The 23,581-nt window shown below is 46.1% G+C and overlaps 1 protein-coding gene across 2 annotated transcripts in view; it reads right to left on the bottom strand.

Annotated features, from left to right (window-relative positions):
* LOC140398667 (codanin-1-like) overlaps positions 1 to 23,581 on the bottom strand; it is a 162,957-nt gene that overhangs the window by 110,542 nt on the left and 28,834 nt on the right. For both annotated transcript variants that reach the window (XM_072487634.1, XM_072487643.1), the window contains exons 4-6: positions 17,894 to 18,057; positions 10,717 to 10,824; positions 6,395 to 6,470 (exon numbers count right to left, since the gene is read on the bottom strand). In XM_072487634.1, coding sequence (XP_072343735.1) covers positions 6,395 to 6,470; positions 10,717 to 10,824; positions 17,894 to 18,057 — 348 coding nt within the window. The remainder of the gene's footprint in view (positions 1 to 6,394; positions 6,471 to 10,716; positions 10,825 to 17,893; positions 18,058 to 23,581) is intronic.

Below are 23,581 nucleotides of genomic sequence, written 5' to 3'. Positions count from 1 at the left end.
CCGCCCTCAACGGTAGGTCGTCTATCCCTCTTCCCTGGTCCCCTGAACGCACCACAAAGAGCTCACTTTTCCCTTCATTGAGCTTATAGCCTGAGAAGTCCCCAAACTCCCTTAGGATCCGCATGACCGCCACCATCCCCTCCACTGGATCTGCCACATACAGCAACAGGTTGTCCGCATACAGCGACACCCGACGCTCCTCTCCCCCTCGAACTACCCCCCTCCATTTCCTGGACTCCCTTAATGCCATGGCCAAAGGCTCAATTGCTAATGCAAACAACAGGGGGGACAGGGGGCACCCCTGCCTCGTCCCTCGATACAGCTGAAAATACTCCGATCTCCGCCGATTCGTAGCCACACTCGCCACCGGGGCTCTATAAAGGAGCTAACCCAACTGATAAACCCCTCCCCAAACCCAAACCTCTGCAACACTTCCCACAGATACTCCCACTCCACCCGGTCAAAGGCCTTCTCCGCGTCCATAGCTGCCACTATCTCCGCCTTTCCCTCCCCCGATGGCATCATAATCACGTTTAGGAGCCTCCGCACATTGGTGTTTAGCTGCCTACCCTTTACAAATCCCGTCTGGTCCTCATGAATCACCCCCGGGACACAGTCCTCAATTCTCGTAGCCAGCACTTTTGCCAGCAACTTAGCATCCACATTGAGGAGTGAGATCAGCCTATACGACCCACATTGCAGTGGGTCCTTGTCCCGCTTCAGGATCAGAGAAATCAGCGCCCCGGACATTGTTGGGGGCAGGGTCCCCCCTCCCTTACCTCATTGAAAGTCCTCACTAGCAACGGGGCTAACAGGTCCGCAAACTTCCTGTAAAACTCAACCGGGAACACATCTGGTCCCGGGGCCTTCCCCGCCTGCATGCTCCCCAGTCCTTTAACCAGCTCCTCCAACCCAATTGGCGCCCCCAAACCAACCACCTCTTGCTCCTCCACCCTCGGGAACCTCAGTTGATCTAGAAATCCTCGCATCCCCTCTTCCCCCGCTGGGGGCTGAGATCTGTACAGCTCCTTCTGGTCCAGTATCTTAACCACTGCTGAGAGCTGACCAGTCGTCCATAACATAGGGCATACTTTCTAAAATGTTTACAGGAACACAGGGCCGTCAGGTTGCACTTGCATCAATCTTTGAAGGTGAAGGGGCACACTCCAGAGGTTCGATACTATCCAAGACAAAGCAGCCCGTTTGACTGGCACTGCATCCACCACCTTAAACATTCACTCCCTTCACCACTTACACACAGTGGCGGCAGTGTGCACCAGCTACAAAATGCACTGCAGCAATCACCAAGGTTCCTTCAACAGCACCTGCCAAACCTGCAACCTTCACTCGCAATGTTATAGGGATCAAGCAAAGAAGTGGGACTGACTAGATTGCTTTGTGGTAAGTGAGCATGGACTCAATGGGCCCAATGGCCCCCTTCAGTGGCGTAAATGACTATGGATTTTTCTGTGGGGAGCCAGCATGGGGTCAATGGAGCAAATGAGCTGTAAATAATTCTATTCTTCAAATATGCAGCAGCATGCAATTTAACTGTGGGGGACATGAAGTTTCAACCTGATCCTCGCTCAACATTAACGCACATGTACTTTCCCACAGACTTGATTGATTACTAATTGGGGGGGGGGGGGGGGGGGGGAGGGGTGAACGCTAACTGTCCTTTTTCTTTGTCCAATTCTGGCCCCATTATTCTCACAACTGACATTAGCTAACTCAGTGAGGACAATGAACTGGGTCTCATAGAATCATAGAATTTACAGTGCAGAAGGAGGCCATTCTGCCCATTGAGTGTGAACCGGCCCTCGGAAATAGCTCTACTTACGCCCACACATCCACCCTGTCCCCGTAATCCAACCTAACCTTTTTGAATACCAAGGACAATTTAGCCTGGCCAATCTACCTAACCTGCACATCTTTAGACTGTGGGAGGAAACCGGAGCACCCGGAGGAAACCCACGCAAACACGGGGAGAACATGCAGGCTCTGCACAGTGAACCAAGCCGGGAATCGATCACGTGACCATGGAGCTGCGAAGCACAGTGCTAACCTCAGTTTCCCTCTTTGGCGCAATCCATCAATACGTGGCTACCCACAATGAGCCATCAAGAAACTGCACAAGACCACTCCGATTTATGCAATTTTGATTCACATAGGGGATCAGACAACCTGTAGAATAGATCTGAGGAAACTTACTGAAACTGGAATATTTATCCAATTTATATCTAAATATCAACATCCAGCATGGACAAAACGTCAAGTAAAACCTTTGTGCAAGGACCAAAACAACTTGCCTTAATCCCTACCTCAGAAAAGCTTTAGAATTGCAACACGCCACATTGTGGAGCTACCCATTAATTTGCATGGGCCTCTTTGAACAAGGCTGCGAGGTTGCTGCAGATTACAGGCTGTTTTGTTAAAGCATCAAGAACAATGCAGACATACATACAAAACTGAAAAGTTACCCAATGCACCATTCAATCCCAATAATTAATTGTTCAAGAAGATCAATGTGCACATACATTTCCAGGTCATATGGACACCGTCTGCTCCAGTATCCGAGGAGCTGTGAATGGTATACGTTATACAATCGTCAGCAAACATCCCACTTCTGACCGAATGTTGCAAAGATCAGAAGTGGGGATTTCCGCTGATGATTGCAATGTTCGAACCTTTCAGGACTCCTCAGATATCAAAGCAGTTCATGTCCAAATGCAGCAACATCTGGAAATAATTCAGGTTTGAGCTGATAAAGAGGTAACATTCTCATCACTTAAGTGCCAAGCAATGACCATCTTCAACGAGTGAATCTAACCATCTCCCCATGACATTCAATGGCATTGTCATTGCAGATTCCGCGAACCTGAGGGTTACCATTTGCCAGAAACTGAATGGACCAACCTAATAAATAATGTGTCTACTAGAGCAGGTCAGAGGCTAGGAATTCTGTAACAAGTAACTCCACCTCCTGACTCCTCAAAGCCAGTCCACAAGGCAAGATGTGATGGAATAGGACTGACACTAAGAGTTTCTACAGATATGTGAAGAGAAAGAGATTGGTAAAGAGAAATGTAAGCCCACTGCAGACAGAAATAGGGAAATGCATAATAAGGGACAAAGAAATGGCTGAGCAATTAAATACATACTTTGGTTCTGTCTTCACAAAAGAGGACACAAATCAGATACCAGAAATGCTGGAGAATGAAAGGTTTAGTGAGAAGGAAGAACTGAGGGAGATCAACATTAGTAGAGAAATGGTGCTGGGAAAACTGATGGGATTGAAGGCGGATAAATTCCCAGGGCCTGAGAATCTGCATCCCAGAGTGCTTAAGGAGGTGGCTCGGGAAATAGTGGATGCATTGGTGGTCATCTTCCAGGATTGTATAGGCTCTGGAACTGTCCCTGCAGATTGGAGGGTGGCTCACGTCACTCCGATATTCAAAAAGGGAGGTAGAGAGAAAGCAGGGAATTACAGACCAGTAAGCCGAACATCGGTAGTGGGGAAAATGCTTGACTCCATTATCAAGGACTTTATAGCGGAACATTTAGAAAGCAGTGGCAGGATCAGTCAGAGTCAGCATGGATTTATGAAGGGAAAAACATGCTTGACAAATCTGTTGGAATTCTTTGAAGAGGTAACCAGTACAGTCGACAAGGGTGAGCTGACAATGTGGTATATTTGGACTTTCAGAAGGCGTTTGACAAAGTCCCGCATAAGAGATTATTGTGCAAAATTAAAGCGCATGGGGTTGGGGAAAATGTACTGAGGTGGATAGAAAACTGTTTGGCAGAGAGGAAACAAAGTGTCGGGATTAATGGGTCCTTTTCAAATTGGCAGGCAGTAACCAGTGGGGTACCACAGGGATCGGTGCTGGGGCCCCAGCTAGTCACAATATATATTAATGATTTGGATGAGGGAACAAAATGTAACATCTCAAAGTTTGCAGATGATACCAAATTAGGTGGGATGGTGAATTGTGACGAGGATGCAGGGATCCTACAGCAAGATCTGGACAGGTTGGGCGAGTGGGCAAACCAATGGCAGATGCGGTATAATTTGGATACGTGTGAGGTTATTCATTTTGGAAGCAAAATCAGGAAGGCAGATTACTACCTGAATGGTTGTAAATTGGGAGGGGTGTGCAGCGGGACCTGGGCGTCCTTGTGCATCATTCGCTGAAGGTAAGCATGCAGGTGCAGCAGGCGGTAAAGAAGGCTGATGGTATGTTGGCCTTCATTGCAAGAGATTTTGCGTATAGAAGCAGGGATGTGATGCTGCAATTATACAGGGCCTTGGTGAGAACATAGAAAAATACAGCACAGAACAGGCCCTTCGGCCCACGATGTTGTGCCGAACCTTTGTCCTAGATTAATCATAGATTATCATTGAATTTACAGTGCAGAAGGAGGCCATTCGGCCCATTGAGTCTGCACCGGCTCTTGGAAAGAGCACCCTACCCAAAGTCAACACCTCCACCCAACACTAAGGGTAATTTTGCACACTAAGGGCAATTTATCATGGCCGATCCACCTAACCTGCACATCTTTGGACTGTGGGAGGAAACCGGAGCACCCGGAGGAAATCCACGCACACACAGGGAGGATGTGCAGACTCCGCACGGATAGTGACCCAAGGCAGAATCGAACCTGGGACCCTGGAGCTGTGAAGCACTTGTGCTATCCACAATGCTACCGTGCTGCCCTTAAGAACAAATAAATCTACACTATATCATTTTACCGTAATCCATGTACCTATCCAATAGCTGCTTGAAGGTCCCTAATGTTTCCGACTCAACTACTTCCACAGGCAGTGCATTCCATGCCCCCACTACTCTCTGGGTAAAGAACCTACCTCTGACATCCCCCCTATATCTTCCACCATTCACCTTAAATTTATGTCCCCTTGTAATGGTTTGTTCCACCCGGGGAAAAAGTCTCTGACTGTCTACTCTATCTATTCCCCTGATCATCTTATAAACCTCTATCAAGTCGCCCCTCATCCTTCTCCGTTCTAATGACAAAAGGCCTAGCACCCTCAACCTTTCCTCATAAGACCTACTCTCCATTCCAGGCAACATCCTGGTAAATCTCCTTTGCACCTTTTCCAAAGCTTTGTGTGCAGTTTTCATCTCCTTCTCTGAGGAAGGATGTTCTTGCTCTTGAGGAGTGCAGCAAAGGTTTACCAGACTGATTCCAGGGATGGCGGGACTGTCATATGAGGAGAGATTGACTAGGTTGGGATTGTTCTCGCTGGAGTTCAGAAGAATGAGGGGGGATCTCATAGAGACTTAGAAAATTCTAACAGGACTAGACAGGGTAGATGCAGGGAAGATGTTACCAATGATAGGTGTGTCCAGAACCAGGGATCACAGGCTGAGGATTCAGGGTAAACCATTTCGGACAGAGATAAGGAGACAGTTCTTCACACAGAGTGGTGAGCCTGTGGAATTCATTACCACAGGAAGTAGTTGATGCTAAAACTTTTAATATATTCAAAAGGTGGCTGGATATAAGCACTTGGGGAGAATGGGATCAAAGGCTATGGGGAGAAAGCAGGAATAGGCTATTAAGTTGGATGATCAGCCATGATCGTGATGAATGGCGGAGCAGGTTCAAAGGGCCAAAAGGCCTCCTCCTGCTCCTGTCTTCTTTGTATCTATGTATCTATGTATCTATGTAATACTTCCTACTTGCCGGGATGAGAGCAGCTCCAACACTTAAGAGACTCCAGGACAAAACCGCTCGCTTGACTGGCATACCATCCATCGCCTTACTACTGATGCACAGAGGCAACAGTGTATAACATCTACAAGGTGAACTGAAACAACTCACCAAGGCTCCTTCAACAGCACCTTCCAAACTCGCAACCTCTACCACCTAGAGAGGCAAATGGAGCAGATGCATAGGAATGCCAGCATCTGTAAGTGCCCCTCCAAACCACACACCAACCTGACTTGGAAATATATTGCTGTTCCTTACCGTCACTGCATTAAAATCCTAGAACTCCAGGGTGTATCTACACTACATGGAATGCAGCAGTTCAAGGTGGCGACTCATCACCACCTTCTCAAGAGCAATTAGGGTTGGCCAATAAATGCTGGCCTAGCCAGTGGTGCCCACATCCATGAACAAATACATTCAGAGAGTTTTAGTCTTTAGAGAAAGTCTGGCTCTGGAAATTCCCAGGCCAGACCTGTGTACAATATGAACAGTTAAGTTATTTTCCTCCACGTCTCCCTGGCAAGTCCACTATTAGGAAGAAGTTGACCTCAAAAGTTGGGACAACAGATGCAATCAAGGTAAATCTTATCCATTCGTACTGTTGTTGTATCTACAATTTTAAAACTGTGCAATTCACTAACAGGGAAATAATACTCACATGAACTGTGTTTCCAGAACTCTGACAGCAAAGTAGATGCAATTATGAACACTCCTGAAGTACTGTCGTTCCACATCTGTAAAATAAATTACTTTTACATTGTATATGGAAATCATAAAGATCAGTTGAAGAATGAACAACTTGCCTTTTCTATGATCTAATATGATCTTTTCAATTATCTTAAAAACTCTCTTTTCACAACGTTTAGGCCAGAACCAGCATGTATATCTGATGCAGAAAGTGGCTATTCCTGACTAGCACCTTTCAGTCTCACAGTCTCCAAAGTATTTTACAGCCAAGTATTGTATGTCGAGGAACATGGCACCCAATTTAAACACAGCAAGCCCCCAAAATCAACAATCTGATCATCTGTTTGTCATGTTGATGAAGGAATAAATATTGGCCAGAACATATGAGACCTCTCCTGCTCTTCTTCAAATAAAGAGTGGGATATTTGACATCCACCTCAAGGAGAAAACAGGGCCTCAGTTTAACAAACATCTGAAAAACTTCAACAGCAAAGCACTCCCTTAGGAATGCACTGGCCTGTACAGCCTGAATTGTATACTCAAGTATCTGAAGTGGGACTTGAACCCACAACCTTTCACTCCAGAGGGTGCTACCAACTTGAGCCATAGTGGACACTATAAATCAGGTACGGGTCAGCAATGATGTATCTGAATGCACAAGGGATTGAATAGCCTATTCCTGATTCTATGTTATAAAATAACCAGAGATGTGCAGACATGTCCAAAGATGTGCATGTTAAGTGGATCGGCCATAATCAATGCACAGGGTTATGGGGATAGGGCAGGAGAGTGGGCCTAGATGGAGTGTTCTTTCGGAGGGTCAGTGCTGACTCGATGGATCTAATGGCCTCTTTCTGTACTGTGGGGATTCTATGGATTGAATTAAGTCTGTCAAAAGACTTTGGTCAATAGTTTGTACAGAAATAAAATTGTAGTTACAAGCTATAGCTAAATGCATATGGTTCAGGAAAGGAAGGAGGCCAACTACTCTCATCTAGTTCCCGGCTCCTGCTTCCAGACCAGGAGAGCACGGTAGCACAAGTGGATAGCACTGTGGCTTCACAGCGCCAGGGTCCCAGGTTCGATTCCCCGCTGGGTCACTGTCTGTGCGGAGTCTGCACGTTCTCCCCGTGTCTGCGTGGGTTTCCTCCGGGTGCTCCGGTTTCCTCCCACAGTCCAAAGACGTGCAGGTTAGGTGGATTGGCCATGCTAAAAATTGCCCGTAGTGTCCATAAGGGTTGGGAGGGGTTATTGGGTTGCGGGGATAGGGTGGAAGTGAGGGATTAATGTGGGTCGGTGCAGACTCGATGGGCCGAATGGCCTCCTTCTGCACTGTATGTTCTATGTAATCTATGTAATCTATGAGAGGTGGAGGAATGGCCACATGCACAAGAACAACAAAATATTCCTAGCACGAATACAGGAATTCCCCTGGACGTTCCCCGCTAAGCAACCCATCTTTCTGACTAGGAAATATGCCACCGTTTGTTCACTGTCACTGGGTCAAAATCCTGGAACTTCCTCTTACCTATACCATATGGATCCCAGAGGTTCAAAAAGATAGCCTGCCACCACCTTCGAAAGGATAATTAAGGATCGGCAATAAATGCTGGCCTAGCCAGCCATGCCCTCATCCCAAGAATTTTTCATTTAAAAAAAATTAAAGTCAACTTTTTCCTATCCAACAGCACAGTGGGTGTACCAACACCACGTAGACTGCAGCGGTTCACAGCTTGCTAAGGGCAAATTGGGCAACAAATGCACCTTGGTTGAATCTTGATTGATTTAGAATTTAATCTAAGAAAATTATGTTTATGCTCTGACACGGGTACCTATTCTGTTTGAACAAGTTAGACCTTCCTTCATAAGATCAGAAGATGTTCTACAAAAACCTTTGGGAATTCCCCCAGCTCACCTGCGATGGATTTGGTGGCAGGTGGGGAAGGAAGAATCCAGTGGGAGCCGAAAAGGTTGAAATCCGCTGATATAAAAAGTTTGAAATTCTCCCAATAGCAAGTCGGTTCTCCTGCGGCCTGGTGGCATGAACGGCATTTGAATATTTGAATTTATTTGGATCTTAAGAATGCTCATCAAAACATTGGCCTCAAACGTGATTGAAAAAAAGAGTGGTGTGCACAAGGCAGACCTCAGTTCACCCGCGACTTTGAGGAGAGTGCAACATACATATCCTAACCGTCATAGCCCTGCACTGCTCCTGTTGCATTTAATCCCACTCTGCTGGGGTAAACCGGTTCGTACCCTCCAGCCCCATGCCGAGCTGGTCTTTGTAGACAGCACTGTGCTGCAGGATGTATGGATCCTCCATTCCACCGGACCAAAATCCATTGGATTTATTTTTGGGGGGGGGGGGCTAACAAAGAGGACAATGTGGAAAAAGGGCTGGTGGGTGTGGGGCAGGGGAAGGGTAAGGGGACACAATGGCAGGCAGAAAAGCAAGGAGGCGGGTGAGGGAAGACCGAGAGGAGGAAAGCTGGCCCCCACAAGCCTACGTAAAACGCTCACATAGTTTACTGGAAGGGGGTGCGTGAAGACTCCAGATGTGATGGGTAGAGGTCCATGTGGGGCGTGGACACCTCGCTGATGAGCTGAGGGAAGGTAGGCTATATTCATAACAACAACTGGACCCAGAACATCTGCAGGGATTGTTGCCAGGAGATAAGGACTACCCCACATAAACACTGATGCCTCCGGTGCATCACCCTCAGGCGTGCGCTGAGGAGAGGTACACCGTTGCTCATAGAGCAGACCATAGGCCTTCTGAAGCTGTGATTCAGTTGCCCAGACTACTCAGGTGGCTGTCTGCAATACGCACCGGAGAGGGTTTCCCACACAATCGCAGTTTGCTATGTCCTTCATAATCTGGCTATGCAAAGAAGTGAGCCCCCTCCAGAAGACCGGAGAGCAGAGTGGGAGCAACATAACAGGTGGGATGATGTGAAAGTGTCCGTGAGAGAAGGAGTGTTAATATACCCTGCTAGTGGGTGCGTGAGAAGTCCATGAAGTCTGCCACCGTTTCAGTACATGATGCCATTATGCAAGTTTGATAGTGGAGGGAGCCAAGAGAGGACTTATCCGCAGAGCAGTTGAGTTAATTCATCGGCTTCCTGCACAGTATGTCACTTCTAGTATGATTGCCAGCCACACCGACCTCCTTATTGATGACCTCCCACACCAGAGAGGTGAGGTTGGTGTGCTTCCAAGAGCCATCCCTTGGGGCAGAGGAAATGCCTCTGCGTCAGGATGCCTCGAATCAAGGCCTCGAGGGCATGGTGGTTGAATCAGGGCTTCTATATGAGGCTGGGATCCACACTTACTGCCTGATGTCATAAAGACAGGTGGGCGAGACTCATGAGTGACAAGGGTATGCTGGACTGGTTTTTACATATGGCACCCAGACGTGCCACTGATGAAGGGCAGCTGAATCAGCTCCAGACCCGCATTCGGAAAGATGCTCACCCATGCATAATTAAATGAGGCACCAAGTGTGGAAACAGACCCCAGTTCATACCATTCTGGCCAGAATGGTGCTGAGTGAACTATCTGCCACCACACTTCGAAAATAAATGAAAAATTACACTCCTCCTGTCCAATTTAGCCACAGTGACATGACAACAAGCAGACTGAGAGTTTGATGACTAAATATATAATGACCTGTAATATCCCTTACTTGTTTTTCACCTTTGGTCTCCCCTACACAGTCTAACCATGGACGAGAGTTTCCATCCTTTATTAGGGATTAGGTGGGTGGACATGGTCATTGGCACCCACAGAACCAGCAACTACTCACTATAATGTCTTCTCAATGCTAGCACTACTGTGGATTCAGAGACAAAACTGTGATGCCTCTCCTTGATATATTCAGAAGTATGAATTTTCAATCCAGGCAAGTAGGTCACTATGGATTTTCGGGCTAGATTTTATAGGTGTGTTTCTGACTCTAATTCTAGAGTTAAACGCACTTACATCTGGCTTTCAGTCCCCCATTATTGTCCATACAACTATTTCCATTATCAAGTCATTAATACATTGCTACTTGTAGGACCTTGACAGCGTGCAACTTCGCTGCCACATTTCCCATATTAGATTTCACAAAGTTCGTCATTGGTTGTAAAGCACCTTAATAGGCAGCCAGAGGTTATGAAAGGTGCTATACAAATCATTTCTATTCATATGCATTGCTTGTATTATACATATTGTATTTTACATATTGTATTTGTTTTGAGCCACAAATTGGAATACCAATATTACTGCTCCCCACGAGGTAACTCTTACCTTTCCCCACAATGGCGTCTTCCAAATCATTTGTTGATGCTCCTCCCCTGGATGTCAACAACTGCAGTATGAAGAAGAGCTCCAGAAAAATGTTTGGCACTAAATTCTCTAGAATAAGAATATAATATAAAATGAGTTGTTTATATTTTCTTGTTTCAGCTATCTTCCCATCTCCTTGCAGTCCTCATGCAGTCTGCATTGTGAACATCTTTACACTTGGTTGAAGGTCACTTTGTCAAAATGCAACGTCCCTGCATTATTATTTTTCTCCAACTAACAGAGCTGCCAGAATGTATGCTGTGCACAGAACTATGAAAGAAAACTAGCAGAAAACATGAACACTGAAACCAAAAGCTTCTATAAGTATATAAAGAGGAAGCGAATAGCTAAAGTAAATGTTGGCCCTTTAGAGGACGATACTGGTGAGGTAATAATGGGGAACACAGAGATGGCGGAGGTACTGAACCAATATTTTGCTTCTGTCTTCACGGTAGAAAATAAAAAATTCCCAAAAATTACAGTTAATGCAGAGAAACTTAGTGCAATAACCACCACTAGGGAGACGATTCTGAAGAGATTAATGGGATTAAAGGCAGATAAGACTCCAGGACCTGATCGCCTGCACCCTAGGGGATTAAGGGAAGTGGCAGCAGTGATAGTGGATGCATTGGTTATTTTATTTCAGAATTCCCCTGGATTCTGGAAGGGTCCCGGTGGATTGGAAATACGCTAACGTGATGCCCCTTTTCAAAAAGGGAGAAAGGCAAAAGGTAGGAAACTAGACCGGTTAGCTTGACCTCTGTGGGGGATAAATTGCTGGAATCAATCTTCAAGGGGGAAATAACTGAACATTTGGAAAGACAGAGCTCAATCTATCATTGTCAGCATAGTTTTATGAAGGGTAAGTCATGCTTGACAAACTTGCTCGAGTTCTTTGAGGTCGCAACCAGCAAGGTGGATAATGGGGAACCTGTGGATGCGGTATATCTAACAAGGTGCCGCTTAAAAGACTGATCCAGAAGGTGACTTCACAGGGGATTGGGTGTAGACCACTAGATTGGATTAAGGATTGGCTGACTGACAGAAAGCAGAGGGTCAGGATAAATGGCTCCTTCTTTGGCTGGCAAACTGTAACTAGCGGGGTGCCGCAGGGGTCAGTCCTTGGACCTCAACGACTTACAATCTATATAAATGATCTGCAAGCAGGAACAGAGTGTAACATGGCAAAATGTGTAGATGATACTAAAGTAGGTGGAAAGCAGGCAGTGAAGAGAGAATAAAGATTTTACAGACAGAGATGGATAGGCTAGGAGATTGGGCCAAAATTTGGCAGCTGGAGTTTAATGTGGATAAATGTGAGGTTAATCATTTTGTCTGAAAAAATAGAAAGGCAAATTATCTAAATGTTAGACTTTATTGCAAAAGGACTGGAGTATAAAAGTAGAGAGGTGTTGTTGCAATTATATAGGTGTTGGTGAGACCTCATCTGGAGTAATGTGTCCAGTTTGGTCTCCTTATTTCATAGAATATCTAGTGCAGGAGGCGGCCATTCGGCCCATTGAGTCTGCACTGACCCTTATTGAATGAGCTACCCAGTTACACTCCCCAGTCCACCCTGCCCTATCCCCACAACTTAACCTGCACATCAAGGGGAAAATCAACATGGCCAATCCACCTAACCCACACATCTTTGGACTGTGGGAGGAAATTGGAGCACCCGGAGGAAACACATGCAGACACGGGGAGAACATACAAACTCCACACAGACAGTGACCCAAGGTGGGAATTGAACCCAGGTCCCGTGCGCTCTGAGACCATTAAGAGATTAGCCACGATCTGATTGAGTGGCAGAGCAGGCTTGAAGGGCTGAATTGCCTACTTCTGTTCCTAATTCCAATGATCCTATGTTCCTCTGTTCCTATTGTAAATTACCTGTGAAAATGACCAACTAGTTTAAGGTTGTGGAGTCTTGGGAGTCATTAGCCATCTGCATTCAAGTTTAAGGATTTAAAGTTGAAATCTTAGTTGCTAGTATACAAATTAGTTCCAATCAGACAGAAGGACACATCTCCGAGAACCAAGTTCTTTGAAAGAAGACAAAGGGAAATAGTGCACCCAAGTCACCTTCCGATTAGACCTCGCTAACCCACCAAAACGTTCACCCCAACTTAACCCCACCAACCCCCCAACTGACTTGAGATGCTGGTGAGCCAGCAGCCAAACCGAAAGCGGAGAAAAAACCCAACCCCAGAATGGGGGAACCCACGTGGCGACCCAGAAATCAGCATGGCGGATCCAACAGGATCGGCCACTCCGGCCCAATCATCGGCAGAGAAGCTGGAGTTCATCTCCACTGAACTACTAAAACACAGAAAAGTGGCAAAAGAGGACCTCATGTCATCAATGTAGTCGGCAATAGAGAAGCGCTGGCCATAGAAAGGGAGCAATGGATAGAGAGGAGACTGGAGGCCCAAGAAGAGAAGGTACGGGACCTGGAGAAGGCAGCCACCGATCAGGACTAGTGGACCGCCTCACTTGAAGCCGAGTTGGTAAGGCTGGAGTAAAGCCGGAAGGCACTGAAGGGGAAGGTGGATGACCAAGAAAACAGGTCCCGTCAGCCGAACCCGCGGATCGTTGGGACTACCGGAGGTCGCAGAGGGTAAGAACCCAACTGAATTTGTCTCGAAGAAGCTTGGGAAACTGGTCAGGGAGGAGGGCTTCCTGAAGCAGAGCACTGCGGACTCTGGGACACTGACCAGATAAAAGCAGAAACCAATTTGTTAACCATAATAAAAATTATTTGGACTACAAAATGGGGATACATTGAAATAAAAAGAGAAATCTTGGAAGCACATTCATTTTAATTTTAGTTTGGATCCCACCTGCAAGAGATTGAGGAAGATTACTCCACCTCTAAAGTTATTGATGAGGCTTGAGTACACAGAACATACAGTGCAGAAGGAGGCCATTCGGCCCATCGAGTCTGCACCGACCCACTTAAGCTCTCACTTCCACCCCTATCCCGGAAACCCAATAACCCCTCCTAACCTTTTGGGCACGAAGGGCGATTTACCGTGGCCAATCCATCAAACCTGCACGTCTTTGGACTGTGAGAGGAAACCGGAGCACCCGGAGGAAACCCACGCAGACACGGGGAGAACATGCAGACTCCGCACAGACAGCGACCCAGAGGGGAATCGAACTTGGACCCTGGCGCTATGAAGCCACAGTGCTAGTCACTTATGCTACCGTGCTGCCCCTGCTACCATGCTGCCCCAGTTCAGTTTATAAAGTAATGTCCATTTATGGGCTTGGTGGACCCCCAGGTATTTGAAATTAATGGGCGAGAGACGAAACGGCAATGAACTAAGTCGAGCCTCTGTGGCTCGTGGATTCACTGGAAAATACTCACTTTTAATTTAATTTGTCACCCGAGAAGGTACCAAATGTTGTGAGTATCCTCATTATGTTGACAGTGGTGGGCCAGGTCTGTAATACACAGAAGTAGATCATCTGCGTAGAACGATACCCGGCACTCCACTCCACCCCTTGGATGACCTCAACGCTATCGAGATGAGCTCAATAGTTAATGCAAAGAGCAGCGGAGAAAGAGAGCAGCCCTGGCTAGTACTCCTGCTGAATGGAACGTATTCTGAAGATACTGTATTTATACGAATGTTGGCCTTAGGGGAATTGTACAACAGACAAATCGAGGAGGTAAATTTAGGGTCGAAAGCAAATGTCTCCAAAATCTCAAAAAGTTAGTTCCATTCCACCCTGTCAAATGCAGCCAAAGATACTTCAGGTTCCAGAGCAGAAGGGGAGAGGACAATGTTTAAGAGGCGTTGGACATTGGCCGACAACTGTCGGCCCTTAACAAAGCTTGTCTGATCCTCAGATGCTATAACTGGGAGACAAGGCTCCAGCTGGGACGCCAGGACCTTAGCCAGTAGTTTAACATCTGTGTTAAGATGCAAAATGGGTTGGTATGATCCACATTCTACTGGGTCCGTGAACCGCTTGAGAAGCAAACAAATTGAGGCCTGAGTGGGTCAGGGGTAGCGGGTGACCTAATGGGCACAGCGAGTCATTAAACATGTCCAATAATAAAGGAATAAGTTGCTCTGAGAACCTTTTGTAAAATTTGCTTGGGAAGCTGTCAGGACCGGGGACTTTGTCAGATTGCAGCCACCCAATGCATTTCAATATTTCTTCTGGGCATAAGGGGGCTCGCGTCTCCTGCCTTCCTCTATGGCCGGAATATGTAGACCATCTAGAAAACTCTTCGGCCGGGATTCTCCGAAATCCCGGGCAAGTGTTGACACCGGGTAAACACCGGAGTAGTGTACGCCGGTGTCAATGGGCCTCTTGACCCAGCGATTCAGCGGTCCTCAGGGGGCCAGCATGGCGCCGGAGTGCTGCTCTGGCGCCGATATGCGGCCCTGCACTGCCATGTTGTTCGTCGCCGGCATGGAGACAGCCATCGCACACATGTGCGGACCCACGCCGGCACATGGTTGCCACTTCTGCTCCGGCGCCGAGCAACATGACGGAGACCTACAGCGGGCCTGCGCAGGAGGAGGTAGGTCCCCTCCAGATCACAGGGCTGGACGCCGTGGATTCGCCCCCCCCCCCCCCCCCCCCAACACACCAGGACGGCCACTGCGGCAGTGATTCCGAGCTCCTGCTGGGTGGTACCAGGTTGGAACTACGCCGGCGGGACTCACCGGAACACGGCGGGAATTTGGCCAGTTGACTGTGGAAAATCGCTGTGACGGCCGCTTTCAGCGGCCCCCGACTGGCACCGCGTCAACCGCGCAGGCGTGATGGGCGCCGATTCTCCGGTCGGCGGAGAATCGTGCCCCGGCGTCGGAGTGGCATGGCGGGAATTTCCCGTGTCACTGCCGATTCTCCGACCCGGCGCGGAGATCCCGGCCTTCATACCTGAAGTGTTTGGCGGAGGTTCTGACTCATATAGATCATGGTAATACGAGTTGAAAGCCGCATTAACCTGGAGAGGAGCTGAAACCAAGTTCCCTTTGGAACAAGGGATCGCTCGAGAGACAGTTTGCCCCTTGAGTTGATGCGTCAGAAGACGACCAGCCAGGGGCGGCACAATGGCACAGAGGCTAGCACTGCTGCCTCATGACACCAAGGACCCAGGTTTGATTCTGTCTCCACCGTGCATTTAAGGCTGCTCTTTTCTTTGCCAGGTCTGCACATAGGTCTTCATATAATCGAACAAAGTTTTATTTCACGGTACTGCCTGGTCCAACGAAGGACCTGCTCCTCCTCCTTAAAATTACAAAACCGCACATGGAGGTTCCAATGAACGATGAGCTCGGTCTCGGGGAGTCGCTCAACTTAGCCCTTAGATTCTTATTAATTTCTACCACTGATGGGGTTGTTTCCATTTTTTTTTTTTACTGTGCGTCTATATTCTCCATGTGCTTCTATAATTCTGCTCATATTCTCCAATTTCATGGACATAGATAGAGCTTCATCTATCAACTTTTCAACTTCTGTGTTTTTCCAATTCGACTGCTACAATGCGGCATCAGACGTCGGCAGCGTGGTCGGCAGGGAGGGGTCCTCATCCTCGCCATCTTGCTACCTGCCGAGTCTAGCAAAGCCTCGGAATCAGAGGAGTAAATATGGCCCGCATCTTTTCTTTGAGTCAGAGTGTTTATCTGACGAATGTCTACTGCGCTTTTTAAAAAAATGACTTTTAAACGGAGAACCGCCTTGTACGTCTCCTCTCCTAAATATGTGACTGGACGTCTGTTATGATTGATGCACCTCTATAATTGAACTATATGTTTACGAGATTTGCCTGTTGAACGAACTTCAATAAAAACATTTTTTTTTCAGTTGTTCATTCACGCTGGCATGCATCACGACAGGTCCCCCACAGTGTACACGTGGTGAGCAGATCCCAATGGAGGACACAGATAAGTACCGCCCCCAGGGAGGAGAGGACCATGCCCAGGCATTGGCCTCAGGTAGTGCCCGGGGGTTGCATGGGTGGGGGTGGGAGGTTTCTTCATTTACATCGGGGCGCTCTTCATGATGATGGTTTAAAACCAACCGTGCTGGTGTGTTGGCCTAAATCAGAGTCCACCTCACCAGTATGACATTGTGGGATCCGCCCCTTTTATTCTTTTGATAAAGTGTTTAAAAATAGTACAGCCGGCCAGGCTACACTCCACCTTTCCCGCCCAAGATAACGACTTGCCAAAAATTGGCAAAATTCCACCCACTGTATTTCACCATAAATAATATGCCAGTACACTATATTTCAAATGCATTCAACATTTATCTATTAAGTTTGTCATGTTCTACGCATAGCAATGCACTAAGAATGAGGAGAATTGTACACCACAAAGAGGCCATTCACTCTACATATCTCCTTGAGCAAGCAATCCAAATACTCCCAATTTCTCCCTTGCCCTTAAAATGTTTCCTTTTAACATATATAAATATATATATTTTCATGGGAGTGTCCCTTTAAGAAATGTTTTTGTCTTATCACATGGCTTCAGTGATGCCATTGTGTGGGTGGAGCTGGGCTGTGGCTCTGAGAGATTTTATTTTCGTTTTCACATTTGGCTGCTGTAGACTCAGACAGAGAAGTATTTTGGTCTGTCTCTCTATTTTCAATTTTAAAGAGTTATTCCAAGGAAGAAACTCAATGAGTATAGTTATCTGCTGTTTTGGTAAAAAATAGGGGCTTTTGGTTTATGGGATCTTGTTGTTGAATTGGAACAGTTTAGGGGAAATTCATTAAGGGTTATACATAGATTAATGTAGCTATATGGGTCTTTATGTTTGTAGTTGATAATTCTTACTGTGTGTGTTTATACAAACGTTAACTAAATTCTTAGAATAAAACTTTTTTTTTGATTAAAGCGCCTAAGCATTCTCTTGAATAACACCTGAAAGAAATGCTCTTGTGCTCATCGTAACCAAAATCAATAAACAGATATAGGTCAGGTGAACTCCATAATATACTTTGGTGTTTTCTAAACCCTGGCCCATAATATATATATATATATATAAATAAATTCTCTTTGAATGTTATGCTCAAATCTGATTCCGTTGCCCATTCCAGACCACTTGTTGCAAGATAAAAATTGTATCTTTCCTGTGGTTCTTTTGCTTAAGCAAATTCACTTACCAGAGATACAAGCAGAGTACAGCTGAGCCAACACATCCAACTGGTTTCTGTGAGAAACTTTGCTTACATCAATACTGTCTGAGGGAATGCTAAAAGATCTTCCATTCTGGCATTTAGTGGGTGTGGTTGGGTCCAAGACTGCTGACTGCTGAAGTAACTTGGATCTAAATAATTTGAAAACAAAATGTGAAAACAACCATGAATATAAACCCTCTAGGAGAGTCATAAGATACAATTGCTTCATATATATTTAGGATTTCCTTCAATTTTCCAGGCACCATTCAACCGCATATTGCTAACCCATAAAAACCAGTAAAACTGTAGTTCAAAAAGAAAAAATGATAATTAAATAAGAAAAATAAAAACTTCTGGAGCTACAAGTCTATCAGAATCTCTGAAGAAATAAAACTTTTAGTGTTTTCTTGCTACTTATAAACTGTGTTTGGTCAGTGGTTTGGCATTACATTTCCTCTCTCCTTTCACCTCCTCACCTTATTCCTTTATCAAGCATCATTTGCCAGCTCGCCGGTTGGACAGATGACCAACTCGCAGGTCTGTGCCAACAACTGCACTGCAGAACGTGGGAGCTCATGGATGTCAGTGTGATTCAGAGCAAACATATCTGCAGTTAGTGCCTGCAACTCCAGGAGCTTCGGCTCAGAGTCACTGAGCTGGAGAGAGAGCTGCAGACACGGTAATGTTTTCTGGATGCTTTGTTCCAGGAGGCGTCACATACCTTAGGTTAGGGTCTTCTGAATTGGTCAGTCATCAGGGTCAGGACGGCTTGACCGCGAGTGAGGTAGGTTAGGGGATTGCGAAGGTAGAAAAGGAGGGGGACTCTACCGTTGCAATTATCAAACAGGTTCAAAGTGATGACAGCCTGTACATGTGAAAGTGGGGCTGTAGGATGGATGAGCAAATTGGTACTGTGATGCTGAAGCCATTCAAGCAGTGGGAGTTAATAGGAATGGAGTGGTAGTAGAGGAAAGTTTAGTCAGGGGAGAGCAAGTGCCAATCGGCAGTTGCCGGTCTGGTGTCAGGATTCTGGATATCTGCTCTGGGCTGGTGAGGAACTTGAAGTCGGAGGGGGAGGATCCAGTGATCTTGGCCCACATAGATACCAACAATGTAGGCAGAGCTAAGAAAGAGGTTTGGCTTACTGAGTATGAGCAGCTAGGGGCTACATTAGAAAGCAGAATCTCAAAGGTAACAATCTCTGGATTATTACCCAAGCCACAAGCAAATTGGCATAGGGTGAATAAGATTAGAGATTTAAATGCATGGCTGAAAGACTGGTTGGTGTGGGAGAAATGGGTTTCGATTCCTTGGGCACTAGCACCAGCATTGGGAAAATGGGTCAGTCTTCGCCTGAACTATACTGGGATAAGGGTTCTGGCAGGTCAGAAAACTAGGGCAGCAGAGAGGGCTTTAAACTAACTCCTGAGAGTGAGTGATCAGGCTTAGGAGGATGTGATAAATTAGAGAGAGAGAAAAAGGCAAGAGTGCAACACAGAAATAAGGGAAATGGTGGCTAGGGTGTGGCAGGGAGGGACAGAGCATATAAACTTAAGTATGTCCCTGCAGATAAGGCTAGAGGTTGTGAAAATAATGAAAAGACAGACTTAAAGACATGCTATCTAAATGCAGGCAACATTTGCAATAAGATAGGCAAACAAATATGATCTAAGAGATAATGCTGCAGTGACCAAAGTTGGGAAAAGAATGTTCAAGGGTTTTCGACATTTAGGAATAGGCAAAAAGGAACGAGGAGGTGGGGTGACGCTGTCAATAAAGGATGGGATCAGTACATTAGCATGAGAGGATCTTGGGTCAGAAGATCAAGATGTGAAATCAGCTTTGGTGGAGCTAAGAAACAGCAAGGGGCTGCAAATATGAGGAGTTGCTTTTAGGTCACCAAATAGTAGTCGTAGTGTAGGGCACGGTATAAATCAGGAAATTAGAAGTGCTGTAACAATTGTACTACCGGAATAATGGGGAACCTCAATCTACATATAGACTAGTTAAACTTGGGTTTATTAATTGTGCCACTGCAAATCAGGTTGCAAAGTTTGTGTGTGTTATATGCAGCGAAATACTGGCAAATGAAAGATTAAAACCCTCAAAACTTCAAAGGCATTTCAAGATTAAGCATGGCGAGTTTGAGGATAACCCTCTTGATTTTTTTTCAATGGGTGCAGTGAGATTTTAAATCATCAGCTGAATTTGTTACCAGAAATGTAACACTGAATAACAAAGCAAGTGAGATCGTGAGGACCAAACAGGTTCACATGTCACATTAAAGATAGGCGAAAATGGTGGGTCGTGAAGTTCGGGCGGCGTGGGTCGTAAAGGTCAGCCAGCGTAGGTCCTGAAGGATGGCCAGTTGGTAAAAATGGGTCCCAGGCAAAAAAGTTTGAAAAACACTGCTTTAGTGTCCATAAAACGATAATTTTGGCCTAAGCTTGAAAGTGATGTAGTTTATTCCGAAACTTAACTCTTAAGTTTAAATTGAGGGGCTAAGTTGGCTGTAATAGATTGGGAAATTACATTAAAAGGTAAGACAGCAGACAAGCAATGGCTAGTATTTATAAAATTAATACATGATCTGCAACAAACTTCCCAAATAGATGGTGTTGCCATGGGATCTGCTCTAGGCCCAGTTCTCACAAACAACTTTGTCAGTTTTGTCATCTTCAATGGAATATTTCTGATACTTAGATAATGCATTTGCTGTATTTGAATCCGCAGCTGCATGAAAGAACTAGGCAGAATCAACACAAAACTGGGTGGAATTGTGAGCTGCGAGGCAGATGCAAGGAGGTGATTTAGACGTGTTGAGTTAGTAGTCAAACACCAGGCAAGATGCAGAACAACATGGTTAAATGTGAAGTTATACACTTTGGTGTGAAAAACAGAAAGGAAGAGTATTGTTTAAATGGATGTTCAAAGGGATATGGTGTCATTGTACACCAATCAATGAAAGTGGAGAGGCAGGTGTAGCAAGCAATTAGGAGGGCAAATGTGTTGTTAGCTTCATTGTAAGAGGACTCGAGTTCAAAAGTAGCGATGTCTTACTGCAGTTGTACAGGGCCTTGGCGAGACCACACTGGAGTATTGCGAGCAGTTTTGGTCTCCCTATCCACTTCCCTAGAGGGAGTGTAGGGTATGTTTGCTAGGCTGATACTGGGATTGGGCAGGACTGTCCTTTTAGGAGAGGTTGTTTTGATTGAACCTGTAACCACTAGAGTTCAAAAGGATGAGAGGAGATCTGATTGAAATGTACAAAATTCTAACAGAGCTGGACAGACTAGATGCAGGGAGGATGTTTTCCCTGGTTGTGAAATCTAGAACCAGGGGACATAGGTAGACAATTTAGGACTGAGATGAGGAAAAGTTTCTTCACTCACAGGGTAGTGAACTTGTAGAATTCTCTACCACAGAAGATTTTAATGGCATCCAGGGGAATGAGATAAAGCAGGAATATGACATTGAGATCAAGGATCCACCATGATCATACTAATGGCTGGGCAGGCTCAAAGGGTCAAAAAGTCTCCTCCTGCTTCTAGTTTCATTGTTTCCATCTTACACACCTTAATGGGCTTCATCCTGTGCTCAACTTCACCTTTGAAGCAGAGCAGTCAAACAAACTCCCTTTATTTTCTGTGCTTGTTGAAAGTTGCCAACGGGCTCTCTAACTACTGTCGATCGCAAACCTACCTCCACTGGTCAATGGACACGGTGGGATTCCTACAATTCCATGAACTAAGGTTAGCCGTGTTGGAAACTTTGCAAATAGGGCCCGAGCCTTGCTTATCCTGCAAGCATGATGACAATAGCCACCCTGATCAGATCATCGCTAGTTGCATCATGATTGGATCCAAAACTGAAAGTGTTCAGTCTACCTCAGATTACCCACAAAACCTGAGCAATAGCCATTGGACGGTTACTATGCAGAAGCAACACTAGTGGCATCCGCTACTGAAAGCATTCTGCCGTCAAACAGGCAGTATAACAAACAGGCAATGTGGTGTATGAATTTCAGTGCTGGTGTGATTTCAGGCATTTAAGCTGTACGGCCAAAAAACTGGTGGAGCAGATCAAACAGCATGCCACTTCGGCTGTTAACAGGCAAAGTACTGACTGCACCCAACCAGCCTGTGCTTGCAAAACTCAAAACATAGTGTCCAACATTAGATGTGACAACAATCCTGCTAAACAATCCTGACTGCTAAGAATTACACTGAAAACAAATTTAAGAGAGTCAGTTAGCTCGCAAACAGCAAGCGGAGTTGAGACCACAATCATTTTAGTTATGATCGTATCGAAATGCAGAGCAGGCTCAAGGGACTGAATGACCTACTCCTGCTCCCATTTCGTGTTCATTCTGAATTGCCTTGAGAAGGTGGCCCACAGTCCATTTCACAAAAGCGGTTAGGCAGGGAGCACTTATTTTGATCCAGTGACAATAAAATAATATAGTTCCAATTTAGGGTGGTGCATTACTTGGAGGGGAAACTGCAATGGTGGTGTTTCAATGCGCCTACTGGCCTTGTCCTTCTTGGTGGTAGAACTCATGGGTTTGGGGGGTTTTGCCAAAATGGCCTTGGTGAGTTATGGTAAACTTAAATTAAACGAATTAATTAATTAGTGATGGCTGGTCAGGTGATGTGCTTGAGCTGCTTGATGTGGGAGCTGGCAGATCCCATTGCGAGCTGCAGCGACCACATCTGCAGTAAGTGTTGGTTGCTCGAAGAGCTCCGGCTCAGAGTTGATGAGCTGGAGTCTGAGCTTCAAACACTGAGGCACATCCGGGAGGGGGAGACTTACCTGGACACTGTTTATGGAGGCAGTCACACCTGTCAGAGTAAGTAGTTTAAATCCTGCCAGTGGCCAGGGACAGCAGGGTGTGACTGCAAGTCAGGCAGGTAAAGGGAACCAGCAGTCAGGAACTCAGGAGCCTCAGCCCTTGACCCTGTCCAACAGGTATGAGGCACTTGCTCCCTGTGTGGATGGCGAACAGGGCTGCAGGAAGGATGAGTCAGCTGACCAAGGCACCATGGTTCAGCAGGCCATTCAAGGGGAGGGAGTAAATAGGCAAGTTGTAATTGTAGGGGATTCTATTATCAGGGGGATAGATAGTATCCTTTGTGAGCAGGATAAAGAGTCCCGCATGGTATGTTGCCTGCCCGGTGCTAGGGTGCGGGACATCTCTGACCAGCTTGAAAGGATACTGGAGAGGGAGGGGGAGGATCCAGTTGTTGTGGTCCATGTCGGTACCAACAACATAGGCAAGTCTAGAAAAGAGGACCTGTTTAGAGATTATAAAGAGCTAGGATTCAAATTAAAAAACAGGTCCTCAAGGGTCATAATCTCCGGAGTACTGCCCGAGCCACGTGCAAATTGGCATAGGGAGGCAAGAATAAGGGAAGTTGACACGTGGCTGAAAGAGTGGTGTGGGAATGAGGGGTTCCTTTTCATGGGACACTGGCATCAGTTTTGGGACAAGGGGTCCTATACCGTTGGGATGGTCTCCACCTGAACCGAGCTGGGACCAGTGTTCTGGCGAAAAGAGTAAATAGGGTGGTGAATAGGACTTTAAACTAGAGATTGGGGGGGGGGGGGGGGGGGGAGGGAAAGTCAGGGAACCAAGAGGTGAAGTAATCAGTGGGAAGCGTAGCTGCTTAGGAA

This window comes from Scyliorhinus torazame, chromosome 2 (genome assembly GCF_047496885.1).
Source record: "Scyliorhinus torazame isolate Kashiwa2021f chromosome 2, sScyTor2.1, whole genome shotgun sequence".
Classification (NCBI taxonomy): domain Eukaryota; kingdom Metazoa; phylum Chordata; class Chondrichthyes; order Carcharhiniformes; family Scyliorhinidae; genus Scyliorhinus; species Scyliorhinus torazame.
This window is presented reverse-complemented; position numbering and strand designations above follow the sequence as displayed.